Raw genomic sequence first — 19,825 nt, 5'->3', positions numbered from 1 at the left:
CCACCTCGGCCTCCCAAAGTGCTGGAATTACAGGCATGCACCGCTGTGTCCAGACTAATTTTTGTACTTTAAAAAGAGACGGAGTTTTGCCATGTTGATCAGGCTGGTCTCAAACTCCTGACCTCAGGTAATCTGCCCACCTCAGCCTCCTAAAGTGCTGGGATTACAGGCGTGAGTCACTGCGCCCAGCCAACATTCTTACAGATCTTTTGGGATCATTCATTCCCATTTTCCTTGGGTAAATACTTAGAAGTGGAATTGCTGGGTTACAGGATAAGCATATGTTTATAAGAGACTGCCAAATGTTTTCCAGAGTGGTTGTACCATTTTATTAATACACTCCACCAGCAATGTCTGGGAGATATGGCTGCTACACATCTTCACCAACATTTGGCTTTCAGGGTTTTTACTTGTAGCCATTATAGAGGATATATAGAGACGTTTTGTGACACTAATATACATTTCCTGATAATAAATAGTATTAGCACTTTTTCAGGTGTCCACTGGCTACCATTCATGTATCTTTATTTGTGAAGTATCTGTTCAAATCTTTATCCTGGAGGGGAAAAAACTGTTCTGATTTTATTACTGAATCGTGGAAGTTTATCCTGGATACCAGTCCCTTGTCAGAATGCTTTGTGAATATTTTCTCCCAATCTATGCCTATTTATTTCCTTAAGGATATCTTTCAATGAGCAAAAGTTTTAAATTTTGATGAAGTTTAATTTGGAAATCTTCTTATTTTATGATACTGTTTCTGTGTCCTATTTAAGAAATGTTTCCCTACCGGATCTAAAAGATATTCTCCTAGGTTTTCTTCTAGAATCTTCATAATTTTACATTTGGGCTATGATACATTTCAAACTTGTATACAATGTGTGAAGTAGGAATCAAGGTACTTTTTCTCTCCATATGTATCCAATTTTTCCAACATTATTTTTTTAAAAAAGTTTCACTTCTTCACTCAATTACTTTGATGCCTTTGCCAAAAGTCACGGGCCATGTGAATGTTGCTCTGTTGTTAGATCCTCTATTCTGTTCCACTGACTTGTCAATCCTTATGCCAGTACCTCACTATTCTAATTTCTATAGCTTTATAATGCCTTAGAGTTCTCCAAATTTCTTGTTTCAAGATTGCTTTGAATATTCCAGGTTCTTTGCACGTCCATATAAATTTTAGAATTTATTTAGTTTGTCAATTGTATAGAAAAGTCTGTTCATTTTATGATTGGGATTGCATTAAATCTATAAATCAATTTAGGGAGATTTGACAGATTATCATTATGACATCCAATCTATGAATGTGGTTATTATATCTTTCCATTTCTTTAGGTCTTCTCTAATTTCTCTCAGCAACATTTTATGATTTTCAGCGTTAAGGTCTTGTATGTCCTTTGCTAGATTTATCTCTAAGTATTTAATATTTTGTGATACAACTGTATGTGGAATTTATTAAAATTTACTTCTCCATTTATTTGCTGATAGTAGAGATACAATTAATTTCTTCATATTAACTTTCTATACTTACTGACTTTGTTAAACCAACTTTACACTCCTGAAATCTTAATTATGATGTATATTGTTTTTATATATATTTATATTTTTATATAATTCAATCTGATTATATTTTAAGGAGATTTACATCTGTATTCATGAGAAATAACTGGTCTATAGGGTTTTTTTCCTCTTGTAATGGCTTTGTAGAATTTTGGGATCAGGATTATACCGGCCTCATTAGAGCAGTAGAAAGCATTTCATTCTCTATTTCTGAAAGTCTGTGTATTCAGTATTGTTTCTTCCCTAAAAGCTTGATAGAATACCCTTGATACTGTTCCTTCATTTCTGTCAATCTTTTTTGTCTGTGGCTTTAGTATGAATGTTTTCTATTGTTACATATTCAGGTTCGCTGTTTTCCATGAAGTGTCTAATCAGCTGTTAATTCTATACAGTGAAATTTTCACATCAGATAAATATTTTTCGCTCTAAAAGTTTCATTAGGTTTATGTTTCATACCTTTGATTTCTCTTCTCACTATGCTCAGATTCTCCTTTCAGTACATAACTGTACTTGAAATAGCTGTTTAAAATCCTTGTCTGCTAATTCTATCATCTGTTAAGTCTGCTTCTGACTGGTTTTTCTCCTGGTTATGAGTCAAATTTTCCTGCTTCTTATACTGGCTATTAGTCTTTTTACTGGATGCTAAACACTGTGAATGTCATACTGAGTGTTTGGATTTTGCTGTCTTTATTAAAGAATGTGAAGCTTTGTTCTGGCAAGTGATTAAATTATTTGAAGATCAGCTTGATCCTTTAGAACTTTTAAGAAGATTTGTTAGGGAGGGTTCTAGAACAGCCTTTAAGTTAAGAATAATTTAGCTCTGCTCCTAAGGTGAGACTTCTATTGGCCTTGATAATCAATGAGAACTCTCTTACCTCAGCTGGTCAGAACTTAAATGTATCCTAGCATTGTGTGAGTGCTGGGAATTAGTCAGTTACTGCTCCCTGCTGGTTCTCTGCCCAGACTCATGCTCACATCTTACACATGTGTAACTCAACATTCAGCAAACATTCAATTCAAGGAAATCCCTATGTAGACTTCTATAGCTTTTTGTCTTTGTAGGGCCTTCCTCTATGGAACTCTGGTTGTAGCCACCTCAGACTCCCTGAACACTGATTTCTGTCTTCTCAACTCAATGAAACTGTTATTTCCCAACCTGCTCCACTATTCCAAATATGCCTTCAAGAAAAAGCCAGACAAATTATAGACTTCAAACAATTTGTTTCCTCTCTCTCAGGGATCATGGTCTTATGCTGCTATTGTCCAATATACTGTCTAGTTTTTTAATTGTTTGCGGCAAAAGACTAAAATTCAATCCCTGTTAGTCTGTCAAGGGTGAAAGCAGAAGTTCTAAACATAATATTTTGCAACTTGATTTTTTACTCAATTTATCATGGTTATTATTCCAGGTCAGTACACAGATATCACCACATTCTTTTAAAAGCCTGAATAGCATAAAGGATGAACACTTAAATATTGTCTTCAATGTTTGAAATAGAAACTAATATTGAAACTAATAACATCATACATATCTCCTTGCCATATGTATAAATATTTCTGCATTTCAATTTTCCTCCATAAGCTTACAAGAAAATAGAGATTATAAGTCATATATATCTCTCTACCCTCTCTCCTCCCACCACATGCCACAGCTGAATGGTAAAATTTTACAGAGATGGTATTTATTAAGTATATATTGAGTATAAAAATTAAGTTAAAGGTAAATACTTAGTACTAACGGCAAATGTTTGCCTTCTTTCCTTACTTTTATGAAGGGTTTTAATCAATTTGATTTGAAAGCGAGTAAGGCAAGTTCTCAGGCTTAATTTTTAATTAATATTGCTCTCCTTGCTCCTTATCTTCATATTATTTTTAATCTTGTCTTAAATATTTGTATTTTACCTGTGTCTTTCATTGTAAGTTCTCCCAAATCTGTTTTTACATAACAGGACTAAAAATAAGTAAATACTGAAAAGGTATCCTCTTAATACATCACACTCTTTAAAATGTAACATGATGCACAATAGAAAATTTTATTATATTCTTACAAAAGGATTGGGTTTCTAGTTTTCACAATCTGGGTCAAAGGGGGTTTAAAAGGTATTTTAATTTTATTAATACAAAAATTTTTCTCCATTTGCAAAGCCAAGGAAAGTAATTAAATTACTAATGTGAAAGCATTTTAACCAATTACATATGATTTTATAACTTTATTCCAAAAGCTTAAATTCATTGACTATTACAGTCATTGAGAACTCATATTCAGAGACCAGATTTCTGCTCGGTGACTGACAATCTTATACTTCACATTCCATTGTCAGAAACTGTTAAAGCGTAACAATCTGCTTAAAAATACTGTAATTATATTTCTATGCATTTCATTGCTGAAAAGTAAACTTTTATTTTCTTCCACAAGCCAATTTCTGGAATCAGTCAGTTTTAAAATAGATCAACTTCTAGATTAAAGCCTAAAACTATTACTTTAAAATTAATTTTTAAAAAAGCTTTAGTCCTCACCTGATTACAAGTATCAGATAATGAGTGTATAGCTTCTGAGAACATACTTGCTGAACCGGTATAAATCCAGGCAAGAAATTTGAAGAAGCAGTTTAATCCATTGCTAGAAGAGAAAGAGAAAACAATTTAGCATAGGATTGGATAAAAACTTAAGCCAAAAGCATATTCAATCACCTGGATATACCTATATACTAGATTCTGTTGAAAGTAAAATTAGGCTGAGCACAGTGGCTCACACCTATAACCCCAAAACTTTGGGAGGCTAAGGTGGGAGGATTGCTTGAGGCCAGGAGTTCAAGGCCAGGCTGGGCAACAAAGCAAGACCCCTTACAAAAGTATTTTAAAAACTTAGTCTGGTGTGGTGGCACATGCCTGTAGTCCCAGCTACTCAGGAGGCTGAGGTGTAAAGATCACCTGAGCCAGGAATTTGAGGCGGAAGTGAGCTATGATGGTGCCACTGCACTCCAGCCTAGGCAACAGAGTTAAGGTCCTGCCTCTTAAAAAAAAAAGTATTAAAAGAATCCCTAGCCTTAAAAATCTTTCTGTTTAGGTAACAAGAGTGCAAATTTGACAAAATACAAATTATGTACTATTAAGAGACATGCTATGTGTAAGGAAATTACTTAAGTCCATTTTGAAAACTCACAAGAAAAAGAGGGTCTTCTGTATTTGGACAAGTTAAATTAAATAGAAAATTATGTGTTTCAGGTAGATAAAAGCAGATCTTCACCTGATACGGTCCAATGGGCCAGTGTCAAAGGCAAGACTTCAGTGGAAGTCTGTTTATTTAAGGAGGCAGATGGCAGAGGTGAGGCTAAATCTAGAATAAGCAATCTCAGAGTCATACTAGAAGACCCTAAATACTAAAATAAACACTGTTAACTCTGAAGAAGCTAGCAGCTCAGAAAACAACAGTAATGACTAATACGATTTAGCTTGGATGTTATGCTAGTGACATAATACCATGTTATATTACAACTCTATTATACAAATATTAACACCCCCATTTTATAAATGAAAGAACTGTACATCCCCTTCTAGCTACCCTTGAACCCTCTCCTCCACCTCAGATAACTTACTGAAAACATCACATCTATTCTTGCTGTCACAGTTTTCATCTTATCAATACCACCTACTATTCCTTACTACTAAGTTTCTGGAAACATTTTAGCATTTCTCTTAACCTCAAGGGAGCATCTGACACTATTTTCTTCCTTTTTAAAACAATTTTTAATTTATTTTTAAATTATACTTTAAGTTCTGGGGTACGTGTACTGAACGTGCAGGTTTGTTACATAGGTATACATGTGTCATGGTGGCTTGCTGCATCCATCAACACATCATCTACATTAGGTATTTCTCCTAATGCTATCCTTCCCCAAGACCCCCACCCCTCAACAGGCCCCAGTGTGTGATGTTCCACTTCCTGTGTGTCCACGTGTTCTCACTGTTCTACTCCCACTTATGAGTAAGAACATGCAGTGTTTGGTTTTCTGTTCCTGTGTTAGTTTGCTGAGAATGATGGTCACCAGCTTCATCCATGTCCCCGCAAAGGATATGAACTCATCCTTTTTATGGCTGCACAGTATTCCATGATGCATATGTGCCACATATTCTTTATCCAGTCTATCACTGATGGGCATTTGGGTTGGTTCCAACTCTTTTCTACTATGAATAGTGCTACAATAAACATACGTATGTATGCATCTTTATAGTAGAATGATTTATAATCCTTTGGGTATATACCCAGTAATGGGCTTGGGGGGGGTCAAATGGTATTTCTGTTTCTAGATCCTTCAGGAATCACCAAACTGTATTCCACAATGCTCGAATTAATTTACCCACCAAAAAGTTTAAAGGTGTTCTTATTTCTCCACATCCTCTCCAGCGTCTAATTTCCTGACTTTTTAATGACAGCCATTCTAACTGGCATGAGATGGTATCTCATTGTGGTCTTGATTTGTATTTCTCTAATGACCAGTAATGATGAGCTTTTATTCACATGTTTGTTGGCCACATAAAAGTCTTCTTTTGAGAAGTGTCTGTTCAGATCCTTCGCCCAATTTTTGACAGGGTTGTTTTTTTCTTGTAGATTTGTTTAAGTTCCTTGTAGATTCTGGATATTAGCCCTTTGTCAGATGCATAGATTGCAAAATTTCCTCCCATTCTATAGGTTGCCAGTTTACTCTGATGATAGTTTCTTTTGCTGTGCAGTAGTTCTTTAATTTAACTTAATTAGATCCCATTTGTCAATTTTGGCTTTTGTTGCCATAGCTTTTGGTGGTTTAGTCATGAACCACTCATGCCTATGTCCTGAATGACAGGTTTTCTTCTAGGGTTTTTATGGTTTTACATCTTACATTTAAGTCATCTTGAGTTCATTTTTGTATAAGGTGTAAGGAGAGGGTCCAGTTTCAGTTTTCTGCATATGGCTAGCCAGTTTTCCCAACAGCATTTATTAAATAGGGAATCCTTTCCCCATTGCTTGTTTTTGTCAGGTTTGTCAAAGATCACATGGTTGTAGATGTGTGGCATTATTTCTGAGGGCTCTGTTCTGTTCCATTGGTTTATAGATCTGTTTTGGGACTACTGCCATGCTGCTTTGGTTACCGTACCTTGTAGTATAGTTTGAAGTCAGGTAGTATGATGCCTCCAGCTTTATTCTTTTTGCTTAAGATTGTCTTGGATATAGGGGCTCTTTTTTGGTTCCGTATGAAATTTAAAGTAATTTTTTCTAATTCTGTCAAGAAAGTCAATGATAGCTTGATGGGGATAGCATTGAATCTATAAATTACTTTGGGCAGTATGGCCATTTTCACAATACTGATTCTTCCTATCCATGAGCATGGAATGGTTTTCCATTTGTTTGTACCCTCTCTTACTTCCTTCAGCAGTGCTTTGTAGTTCTCCTTTAAGAGGTCCTTCACATTCCTTGTAAGTTGTATTACTAGGTATTTTACTCTCTTTGTAGCAATTGTGAATAGGAGTTCACTCATGATTTGGCTGTCCGTTATTGGTGTATGGGAATGTTTGTGATTTTTACACATTGATTTTGTATCCTGAGACTTTGCTCAAGTTGCTTATCAGTTTAAGGAGATTTTTTGGATTAGGCAATGGAGTTTTCTAAATATACAATCATGTCATCTGCAGAGATAATTTGACTTCCTGACTTCCTATTTGAATACGCTTTATTACTTTCTCTTGCCTGATTGCCCTGGCCAGAACTTCCAATAGTATATTGAATAGGAGTGGTGAGAGAGGTCATCCTTGTCTTGTGCTAGTTTTCAAAGGGAATACTTCCAGCTTTTGCCCATTCATTATGATATTGGCTATGTGTTTGTCATAAATAGCTCTTATTTATGACATGAGATATGTTCCATCAATATCTAGTTTATTGAGAGTTTTTAGCATGAGGGGGTGTTGAATTTTGTCAAAGGCCTTTTCTGCATCTATTGAGATAATCATGTGGATTTTGCCATTGGTTCTGTTTATGTGATGGACTGTTTACTGACTTGCATATGTTGAACCAGTCTCGCATCCCAGGGATGAAGCTGACTTAACTGTGGTAGATAAGCTTTTTGATGTGATGCTGGATTCAGTTTGCCAGTATTTTGTTGAGGATTTTGCATTGATGTTCATCGGGGATACTGGCCTGAAATTTTCTTTTTCTGTTGTGTCTCTGCCAGGTTTTGGTATCAGGATGATGCTGGCCTCAAAAAATGAGTTAGGGAGGAGTTCCTCTTTTTCTATTGTTTGGAATAGTTTCAGAAGGAATGGTACCAGCTCCTCTTTGTTTACCTCTGGTGGAATTTGGCTTTGAATCCGTCTGGTCCTGGGCTTTTTTTGGTTGGCAGGCTATTAATTACTGCCTCAATTTCAGAACTTATTATTGGTCTATTCAGGGATTCAACTTCTTCCTGGTTTAGTCTTAGGAGATTGTATATGTCCAGGAATTTATCCTTTTCTTCTAGATTTTCTAGTTGATTTGCGTAGAGGTGTTTATAGATTCTCTGATGGTAGTTCGTATTTCTGTGGGATCAGTGGTGATATCCCCTTTATCATTTTTTATTGTATCTATTTGATTCTTTTCTTCTTTATTAGTCTGGTTAGCAGTCTATCTATTTTGTTAATCTTTTCAAAAAGACCAGCTCCTGGATTCACTGATGTTTTTGAAGGGTTTCTCATGTCTCTATCTCCTTCAGTTCTGCAGTGATCTTAGTTATTTCCTGTCTCCTGCTAGCTTTTGAATTTGTTTGCTCTTGCTTCTCTAGTTCTTTTAATTGTGATGTTACGGTGTTGAGTTTAGATCTTTCCCACTTGCTCCTGTGGGCATTTAATGCTACAAATTTCCCTCTAAACACTGCTTTAGCTGTGTCCCAGAGATTCTGGTATGTTGTATCTTTGTTCTCACTGGTTTCAAAGAACTTATTTATTTCTGCCTTAATTTTGTTATTTACCCAGTAGTCATTCAGGAGCAGGCTGTTCAGTTTCCATGTAGTTGTATAGTTTTGAGTGAGTTTCCTAATCCTGAGTTCTAATTTGATTGTGGAAGAGAGTGAATGCAGTCTGAGACTATTTATTATGATTTCCATTCTTTTGCATTTGCTGAGGAGTGTTTTACATCCAATTATGTGGTCAATTTTAGAATTAAGTGTGATATGGTGCTGAGAAGAATGTATATTCTGTTGATTTGGGGTGGAAAGCTCTGTAGATGTCTATTAGGTCCACTTGGTCCAGAGTTGAGTTCAAGTCCTGAATATCCTTGTTAATTTTCTGTCTCGTTGATCTGTCTAATATTGACAGCAGGGTGTTAAAGTCTCCCATTATTATTGTGCAGGAGTCTAAGTATCTTTGTAGGTCTCTAAGAACTTGCCTTATGAACCTGGGTGCTCCTGTACTGGGTGCATATATATTTAGGATATTTAGCTCTTCTCATTGCATTGATCCCTTTACCATTATGTAATGCCCATCTTTGTCTTTTTTGATCTTCGTTGGTTTAAAGTCTGCTTTACCAGAGGCTAGGATTGCAACACCTGCTTTTTTTTTTTTTTTAACTTTCCATTTGCTTGGTAAACATTCCTCCATCCCTTTATTTTGAGTGTATGTGTGTCTTTGCACGTGAGATGGGTCTCCTAAATATAGCACACTGATGTATCTTGACTCTTTATCCATTTTTCCAGTCTATGTCTTTTAATTGAGGCATTTATCCTGTTTACATTTAAGGTTAATATTATTATGTATGAATTTGATGCTGTCATTATGATGCTAGCTGGTTATTTTGCCTGTTAGTTGATGCAGTTTCTTCATAGTGTCAGCGGTCTTTACAATTTGGTATGTTTTTCCAGTAGCTGATACCAGTTTTTCCTTTCCATATTTAGTGATTCCTTCAGGAGTTCTTGTAAGGCAGGTCTGGTGGTGACAAAATCTCTCAGCATGTGCTTGTCTGTAAAGGATTTTATTTCTCCTTTGCTTATGAAGCTTAGTTTAGCTGGATATGAAATTTTGGGTTGAAAACTCTTTTCTTTAAGAATGTTTAATATTGGCCCCCACTCTCTTCTGGCTTCTAGGGTTTCTGCAGAGAGATCCACTGTTAGTCTGATGGGCTCCCCTTTGTGGGTAACTGGACCGTTCTCTCTGGCTGCCCTTAATATTTTTTCCTTCACTTCAACCTTGGTGAATCTGATGATTATGTGTCTTGGAATTGCTCTTCTTGAAGAGTATCTTTGTAGTGCTCTCTGTATTTCCTGAATTTGAACGTTAGCCTGTCTTGCTAGGTTGGGGAAGTTCTCCTGGATGATATCTTGAAGAGTATTTTCTAGCTTGGTTCCATTCTTCCCATCACTTTCAGGTAAATCAATCAAATGTAGGTTTGGTCTTTTCACATAGTGCCATATTTCTTGGAGGCTTTGTTCGTTCCTTTTCATTCTTTTTTCTCTAACTTGTCTTCATGCTTTATTTCATTAAGTTGATCTTCGATCTCTGATATCCTTTCTTCAGCTTGATCAATTTGGCTATTGACACTTGTGTATGCTTCATGAAGTTTTTATGCTGTGTTTTTCAGCTCCATTGCAGTGGGTTACAACATGCTCCTTTAGCTCGGAGGAGTTTGTTATTACCCACCTTCTGAAGCCTACTTCTGTCAATTTGTCAAACTCATTCTCCATCCAGTTTTGTTCCCTTGCTGGTGAGGAGTTGTGATCTTTTAGAGGAAAAGAGCTGTTCTAGATTTTGGAATTTTCAGCCTTTTTGCATTGGTTTTTCCTCATCTTCATGGATTTATCTACTTGGTCTTTGATGTTGGTGAGCTTCGGATGGGGTTTTGGTGTGGACATTTTTGCTGTTGATGCTATTCCTTTCTGTTTGCTAGTTTTCCTTCTAACCATCATGACCTTCTTCTGCAGGTATGCTGGAGTTTGCTGGAGGTCCACTCCAGACCTTGTTTGCCTAGGTTTCACCAGCCAAGGCTGCAGAACAGCAAAGATTGCTGCCTGTTCCTTCCTCTGGAAGATTCATCCCCGAGAGGCATATGCCAGACCCAGCCAGAACTCTCCTGTATGAGGTGTCTGTCAACCCCTGCTGGGGGGTGTCTTGCCATCAGGAGGCATAGGGGTCAGGGACCCACTTGAGGAGGCAGTCTGTCCCTTAGCAGAGCTCGAGCACTGTGTTGGAAGATCTATTGCTCTCTTCAGAGCCAGTAAGCAGGAACGTTTAAGTTTGCTGAAGCTTCGTCCACAGCCGCCCCCTTCCCCCAGGTGCTCTGTCCCAGGGAGATAAGAGTTTTATCTACAAGCCCCTGACTGGGACTGTTGCCTTTCTTTCTGAGATGCCTTGCCCAGAGAGAAGGAATCTAGAGAGGCAGTCTGGCTACAATGGCTTTGCCAAGCTGTGGTGGGCTCCACCCAATTCAAACGTCTTGAGGGCTTTGCTTACACTGTGAGAGGGAAACCACCTACTCAAGCCTCAGTAATGGCGGATGCCCCTCCCCACACCAAGCTCCAGTGTCCCAGGTTGACTTCAGACTGCTGTGCTGGCTGCAAGAATTTCAAGCCAGTGGATTTTAGCTTGCTGGGCTCCATGTGGATGGGATCCACTGCGCTAGACCACTTGGCTCCCTGGCTTCAGCCCTCTTTCCAGGGGAGTGAATGGTTCTGTCTTGCTGCCGCTCCAGGTACCACTGGAGTATGAAGAAAAACTCCTGCACCTAGCTCAGGTGTCTTCCCAAACGGCTGCCCAGTTTTGTGCTTGAAACTCAGGGCTCTGGTGGTGTAGGCACCCAAGAGAATCTCCTGGTCTGTGAGTTTCGAAGACCATGGGAAAAGTGTAGTATTTGGGCTGCAATGCACCGTCCCTCACGACTTCCCTTGGATAGGGGAGGGAGTTCCCAGACCCCTTGCACATCCCGGGTGAGGGGATGCCCCACCTTGCTTCGGTTCACCCTCCGTGGGCTGCACCCACTGCCTAACCAGTTCCGATGAGATTAGCCAGGTACCTCAGTTGGAAATGCAGAAATTACCTGCCTTCTGTGTTGATCTCGCTGGGAGTTGCAGACTGAAGCTATTCGTCAGCCATCTTGCCAGTCACCCTGCAGCTGGGTATTTATTTTATTATTTAAAGACAGGGTCTTGCTCTTGCCCATGCTGGAGTGCAGCTGTGCAATCACAACTCACTGTAGCCTTAAACTCCTGGGTTCAAATGATCCTCCTGCCTCAGCTTCCTGAATAGCTAGGTCAATAGGCACACATCACCCACCATGCCCAGCTAATTAAAAAAATTTATTTTGTAGATACAGGGTCTCACTATGTTGCCCAGGCTGGTCTCAAAAACTCCTGAGCTGAAGTAATCCTCCTGCCTCAGCCTTCCAAAGCACAGGGATTCCAGGTGTGAGCCTATACCAAGCCTGCTATTTTCTTAAAACACTGTCTTCCCTTCGCTTTCATGACACTCCTTGATATGGCTGCCTCTGTGTCCCCACCAAAATATCATCTTATAGCTCCCATAATTCCCACATGTTGTGGGAGGGACTTGGTGGGAGATGACTGAAGCATGAGGGTGGGTCTTTCCCATGCTGTTCTCGTGATAGTGCATGAGCTCATGACATCTGATGGTTTTTAAAAAAGGAAGTTTCCCTGCACAAGTTCTATTTGGCTACTGCCATCCATATGACACAACTTGCTCCTCCCTTGCCTTCCATCATGATTGTGAGGCTTCCCCATCCACATGGAACTTTAAGTCCAATTAAACCTCTTTCTTTTGTAAACTGCCCAGTCTCCAGTACATCTTTATCAGCAGCATGAAAATGGAGTAATACACTCCTGGTTTTCTTTCTACTTTTCTCCTTACTCCTCCTCAATCTCCTCTGCAGGACTTTTTCCTCCACTTTTGTCTTTCTTTTTTTTTCTTTGAGATGGAGTCTTCCCCTGTCCAGGCTGGAGTGCAATGGTATGATCTTGGATCTCAGTTCACCGCAACCTCCGCCTCCCAGATTCAAGCGATTCTCCTGCCTCAGCCTCGGGAGTAGCTGGGATTATAGGTGACTACCACCACGCCCAGCTAATTTTTGTATTTTTAGTAGAGACAGAGTTTCACTATGTTGGCCAGGATGGTCTCAAACTCCTAACCTTGTGATTCACCTGCCTCAGCCTCCCAAAGTGCTGGGATTACAGGCATGAGCTACCACACCCATCATTCCTTCACCTTTTTCTTAATGTTAACATTCTTCAAGGAATTTTTCCTGAGGGCTTTTTATTCTTGATACTATATATACACACATTCCCTATGTGATCTTCACTTTTATGGCTTTAATTATCATCGATAAACTAAAAACTATCAACTGTAAACCTCTAACTCAGATTTCCCTCCTGAGCTTCAGACCAATATATATTAATGATAATACTTAAGTGCATATCTTAGAGCAGGTACTATGTTAAGCACTTTTCATACATACATTCCTCCAATGAGAAAAGCGATAATCACTATCCCTGTATTACTGGTGAAAAGAACTAACCCTGTTGAATATCTCCACCTGGGTGCCCTAAACACACCTCCAGCTCAAAAATGAACTCATCATTTTCTCTGCTCCCACCCTGATCCTCCTTCCAGTGCTCCCCTCAAGTGAATGGTACATTATTTATCCAACTGTACAAGCCAGAAACCTGGTTACTATCCTTGAACATACCTTCTAAGAACCTGAAACTGTCCATGTTTATCTGTACCACCACTATTCTAGTTATGAAATCATCATCCCTTGTCAGTATTATAAATGCCTTCCTCCAGTTTAGTGTCCCTCCAATCATTAGATAATTATGTATTATATCTTTATACTTCCAGATCATATCACACCATCTGATACATATTTTACATATAAATGTTTAAGAATAAAAAAACTAATGAATTACAGAATGATTTCATACATCTTCAAATAGATTAATTAGAAAAATAGCTAAATGATGAACAAAACAATAGGAATCAAGAAGACAAAGGGAAAAAAGGAGAAGGCAAGGCTGGGCGTGGTGGCTCACACCTGTAATCCCAGCACGATGGAAGGCCGAGGCGGGCAGATCATGAGGTCAGGAGATTGAGACCATCTTGGCCAACATGGTGAAACCCTGTCTCTATAAAAATTAGTTGGGTGTGGTAATGCACATCTGTAATCCCAACTACTCAGGAGGCTGAGGCAGGAGAATCACTTGAACTAGGGAGGTGGAGATTGCAGTGAGCCAAGATTGCACCACTGCACTCTAGCCTGGTGACAGAGCAAGACTCTGTCTCCAAAAAAAAAAAAAAAAAAAAGGAGGAGGCAAAAATAACAATTATGTTATTCCAAGATAAGGTGGGACAAAGATAATAACCGTAAAGATATTCTTGAGTAGCAGTAACCCAGTTTGGTTTAGCTACTGTAAAAATATCCTTGGCCAATCTAACTTCTTTAAAAAATACTTCTATCAACTCCAATAAAAATAAGAAAGGATTTTCAGGTAGCAACTATTCTTAAATCTAACCACATCAAAAATACACAGAGCATGAGCGTGGGTATCTATATGAATTCATGCTCTTTCCTCCTCACTTTACTGACAATAATAAAGACTTACTCAATTTCCTCATAAAAGAATATAAACCTCAACCTCTATAGCTAGTTATCATGTAATAAATTTATATATTCAAGGATATATACATTAAAAAAAAATATTCTATTTCACACAGCTTATTTTTCAGTACTTACATGCAAATTGCAACCATCACCACTTTTCCTGGTCCCTTAAAAAACACTGATGCCGTCCTGGAGCGTGGCTGTAAGAAAACCAAATACTTTTTTAAATACCTCTAAAATTCTGCAGAGAAGCACTATAACTGGTGGTTTTGACAGATGAGTAAATTTCTCCTCTATCAAAACTTCTGAGCTAGGTTTACTTATTTTTCTCTAGAAGTTCTTGTTGAGAAAGTAGAAAGATTAAAATTGAAAACATATCTGGGTCTCTTTCCAGAACCTTGTTTATTTTGTTTCCTTATAATTCATGTCCTGCCTACTTCCAGAAAGGATCTGAGTTGGCTATATAAAAACTAGTAACAAAGTAGAAAAATGCACTAAGCTGAAATTCATATGCTCTAAGATTGTGTGAAATGAGACACCCCAAATTCTGTATTGACCTGCCTTCAGGGTTAAGAGAAGGAACTACACAGGGATAAACCTTGTCCATGTGGTCTCAACTTTTACTTCGATTTGTAAGCTATAAACTCTGACTATGGGTCTAGATTTCTGAATTACACTGTTTATTGATAACAAACAATGTATGTTTTATTAAAATAAGAATATATTGTATCCTTTGATTGAACAGAGAAAAAACTCAATGAAACTATTACGGGAACAATAGAATGCTGCTTAAGGTGATAAAAGATTTCTTTAGAAGAAAGGTTTGGGAACTTATGGGAAGGGAAATGAGATCTTTAAGATCAGAATAAGAAATAATAAGGAAAATAATAAGGAAAAAGATTCACCAGGCTCAATTCACTCTAATAAAGAAAGCTATAGAAAAAGGGAAGATGTGTTGGTAGTAACTTGAAATAATGATAAGGCCCAAGGAACTCTAACAAGACAATACAAATCTGGAAAAACAAGAGATCACAGGGAACTAGGATCCACAACCTGCTTGAGAAGCATCTTGTAAAAGCTACTCAAAAATTCCATAATTAGTCCAGGTGCTGTGGCTCACACCTGTAATTCTAGCACTTGGAGAGGACAACATGGATGGATTGCTTGAGCTCAGGTGTTTGAGACCAGCATGGACAACATGGCAAAACCCCATCTCTACTAAAACACAAAAAGAATCAGCCAGGTGTGGTGGCTGGTGCCTGTAATCCCAGCTAGTCAGGAGGCTGAGGCACAAGAATCTCTTGAATCTGGCAGGTGGAGGTTGTAGTGAGCCTAGATCATGGGTGACAGAGCAAGACTGCATCTCTAAATAAATAAATAAAATACAATAAAAAATAAAAAAATTCCATAATCAGAGAACTGCCCCTTTTTAAAGACAAGGACAGCAAAATGTGAGAAATTAATGAAACTGGATATCTACTATCTATTTTTTCTATTTTTATATGTCTTCGAAAACATTCACAATAAACAAGGTTCTTTAATATTGGGACAAGTACAGCAAATTTGGATACATTTCAAAGAGGACCACCAGGAAAAGGAGCATAAATTGTTCAAAGCATTATTGGTGCACTTCAAGGTGATACTATTGCGGAGTTAAATATATTAAGTAGAAATAAAGGTACTTCCAGTTCTCTGAAGTACTATACCAGAAACTCATGAATCAGAAATATAAGGGAAGGCATACGAAAATTATTATACAAGAAATTAAATATCAGAAGGGCAGACCCAGAACATTGTGATTTCATATATCTCACTATTGGAGTTCTCATGAGATGAGAATATAATGGAAAAACAAGAGTCTGAGTCAGAAAAAAAAAAGACATTTAACTTTTGCAAACAGGATTAGCCCTGTGTTTTAGAGAAGGAAAGTAACCATCTTCAGTGGGAGAACAAAGCATTCCTAAAGGGAATAGGGGTACAGTAGAGGGAAATGAAATACTAGTTTTATCCTAATGCTCCCCAGCAAAAGATTGTAATAGCAAAAAAAAAAAAAAAAAAAAAATCTATTCAAAACATGGAGCATTTAAAAGCTGATCAGTATTAATCTTCTAAAGGCCTCAAGTAACAGATTTCATAAGTCAACAGCTACTATTAGAAAATCTGGTGAGAATGATTCTCCATGTGACACAGATGTAAAGGTTAGGAGTGAATCTTCTCAGGAGGCAGGTCTCACCAGCCAAAGTTATCCCACAACAAAGCATATCAAATAAGATTTGGCTAAAATTATCATCACTGCCAATGTCTAAACTTTGCAAAAGGGGTGCAATATCTCAAATGCCACCAGAGAAAAGAAAATGTGCATAGGTTGCCTTTTATCCAAAAATGACATTAACTTCTTGATAGGAGATCCCTCCCAGCCAAGTTTAAATGGAAGCCAACTTGGACATAGACTGCTTGGCATCTTAAAGGTGCTGGGGACTTTGGTAAGTCATTTCAGTGGGTAGTGGGGATGAAAGCCCAATTGGATTGGGTTCAGTGGAAAATAAGAGGTAGGACAGTAAAGGCAAACTTTTTATATGTGTCTCAATATTAATTTCCTTCTAGTAGGAAGGAAAGCAGAGTATTTTGGCATATGTGTCAATTTGGTGATGAAAAGGTGAGGTACTTTTACAAAATTACACCTGTTTTTTCAATAAAGTATGAAGCAGGGTCAACAGCTGAAGAGTAACGAGTGAGACCACAGGAAGTTTGGGAAGAAAGAAAAAGATACACAATCGCTATTTCAAAGAGTAGGAAGGTGAACATACTCTGGAAGTTTAGTAAGACTGTCAAATAATATTGAGTATCCATTGATTTTGTATAGTCAAATAATGAAGAAACAATCAAATTGGCTGTGTAATTTTCTTCTCCAAGGGCTAAGCTTCTTGGATACAAGCACAGAGTTGGCAATCTGAATGTTGAACCAGAGTTAGGAGCAGAAAAAGAGATGTTAAAGGAAATTAAGAGTGTGTATGGACAGATATAAATCTCACTAAAACCTAAAAAAATAAAGTCTTCTTCCTCATCTATATCTACATGCTTAAGGTTCATTACATGGTTATGACTTTAAAGAAAACTTATGTACAAATATTTTAAATTTCAAAAAAATCAGACAGCAATGAATACACTGCAATTCAATGAACGACAATGTACTCAAGAAAATCTTAGATTACTGAGATCACAGACTATGGGATAGAATTACTATGGGATAGAATTACTGCTAGAATTTCAAAATAGACTGATTATTAGAATTTTGCTGTGCAACACATACATACACATTATTAGAAAGATATCCTTACCTTGGTATTTCCCAAGAAATCTCTGTATTCTCTTAATATTTTTTGGTTTCTAAATAGCCCTGTAAGAATTACAAAATAAATTTACGTCATAGATAGTCTTACCAGTCACAGTTTAGAGTAATATGATATTCTCTTTAGGACTATGTTAAATATGCTCTATTAGCTAACAGCAAAAATATTAAGTTACACAAAATTTGGATTTGAAACATGATTTTAAAATGGGCAAAGGATTTCAACAGATATTTCTCCAAAGATGATATAGAAACTACCACACCAAGCATATGAAAAGATGCTCAACATCACTAATCATCAGAGAAATACATATGAAAACCACAGTGAGATATCTCACATCCATTAGGATGGCTACTATTAAAAAAACAAGAAAACAGAAAATAAAAAGTATTGGAAATGATGTGTCAAAACTGGAACCTTTGTGCACTGATGGTAGGAATGTAAAATGGTGCAATTACTATGGAAAACAATATGGAGGTTCCTAAAAAGAATTTTTAATATAGAATTACCATATAATCCAGCAATCCTACTTCTGGACATATGTCCAAAAGAACAGAAAGCAGGGCCTCAAAGAGCTATTTACACACCTATGTTCACAGCAGAAATAGCCACAACAGTCAAAAGGTGAAGCAACAATGTCCATGGATGGATGAATGAATGGACAAACAAAATGTGGTATATACATATGATGATGGAATATTATTTAGCCTTAAAAAGGAAAGAAATCCTGTCATATGCAACAACATGGATGAACCTTGAGGACACCATACTAAGTGAAATGAGCCCATCTTAAAAGGACAAATACTGCATGATTCCACTTATATGAGATTATCTAAAGTATTCAAATTCATAGAAACAAAAAGCAGAATGGTGGTTGCTAGGGGGTGGGGGTGGGGGAAAGGAAGGTAGTTATTTCATGGGTATAGTGTTTCAGTTTTGCAATATGAAAAACGTCTGAAGATCTGTTTCACAACAATGTGAATATACTTACACACTTAGGAACTATACCTTTAAAAATGGTTAAGAGGGTACATTTTAGGCTATTGTTTTTTACCACAATAAAAAAGGAGGCAGGAAAATTTGGATTTGCAATGAAATAAAGGCAGTTAGGTAAGAGTCTTTTCTCAATATTACCTTTAAAAAGTTAATTAAGCCTGATGCAAAAACAGGTCCTTTATTTTTACCTCAAAGTTTAAAAATATAAGAGAAAGTATTTCTCTATTACTGTTTTTTCTCAAATTTTTGTATTATAAATATTTCCTTTAACTTTTATTTACAAGGCTACTCATGGTATCATTTTAATAACAAAAGACTAGAAACATCCCATGGGGGAATAATTGAATAAATTACAGTATATCAAAACAATAGAGCATTATAAAATAAATGAAGAAATGCCTTTATTTACTGCTATGGGATAGCCCTTAAGACAGATTTAAGTAAAAAAAGCAAGAGCAGAAAGTATGTATAGTATGCCTTACTTATGAAAGGTATGGAGTTTAATATAAATGTGTACGTTTGTCTTCTTTTTAAAAATTACTTTTAAGTTTTTGGTAGAAAAAGGGTCTCGCTAATGTTGCCCAGGCTGGTCTCAAACTCCTGGCCTCAAGTGATCCTCCCACCTCAGCCTCCCAAAATCCTGGGATTATAGGCACAAGCCATGAAGCCTGGCTTTATTTTCTTATATTTTAAACATTTTTTTAAAACCCAAAAACTAATTTTTAAAATAGTTACCTATACAAGAGAAAGGACCTAGAGTGGAAACGACAGAGATGGAAGCTAGAGTTCTCTGAAATATCTGTTCTGTAGATTTGACTTAGAAATCATATAAATTTTTAGGCAATTATAAAATAAAAACAAAATTATTTTTAATAACCAGAAGCAAAATGAAACAAATGAGCCTGTTTATCTATTGATGGTATATGTATACAGAAAAGTTTCAAGTGACTTTATAACACAGAAATTGAACTACACATCTCTAGCGGAATATATACTAAAGATACAAAGAAAAGCAAATAAATCTTAAAGCATACTGTTATTATTAATAATTTATTTGAAACTATACTTTATTCTCTATGTGTGTAGAGACAGAATAAATCAAGTATGTAATCACTTTAATTGTGTTAATAAATTAGAAAATAAGATTTACAGTGTAAGAGAAAAGATACAAAACCAAAGGGAAAAAAATAAGTTTATCAGAATAACTTTTAGATTTTCTATTAAAAAAAAGAACATTTCCTAGCTCTGTCCACTGAAAAACCTAAAAATATGCTAAACTATTAATAATAAATACTCCTAATGCCTAGATTTTATTTTC

At 36.9% G+C, this 19,825-nt stretch overlaps 1 protein-coding gene across 2 annotated transcripts in view; it reads right to left on the bottom strand.

Moving 5' to 3' along the window:
- The window catches only part of SLC30A9 (solute carrier family 30 member 9), an 88,028-nt gene that overhangs the window by 31,526 nt on the left and 36,677 nt on the right, over positions 1-19,825 (bottom strand). For both annotated transcript variants that reach the window (XM_064366684.1, XM_064366680.1), the window contains exons 7-9: positions 17,500-17,558; positions 14,294-14,361; positions 4,075-4,177 (exon numbers count right to left, since the gene is read on the bottom strand). In XM_064366684.1, the coding sequence (XP_064222754.1) occupies positions 4,075-4,177; positions 14,294-14,361; positions 17,500-17,558 (230 nt within the window). The remainder of the gene's footprint in view (positions 1-4,074; positions 4,178-14,293; positions 14,362-17,499; positions 17,559-19,825) is intronic.

The sequence above is a fragment of the Aotus nancymaae genome, unplaced genomic scaffold (genome assembly GCF_030222135.1).
Source record: "Aotus nancymaae isolate 86718 unplaced genomic scaffold, 86718_ANA_hifiasm-v0.15.2.pri h1tg000006l, whole genome shotgun sequence".
Lineage (NCBI taxonomy): Eukaryota > Metazoa > Chordata > Mammalia > Primates > Aotidae > Aotus > Aotus nancymaae.
This window is presented reverse-complemented; position numbering and strand designations above follow the sequence as displayed.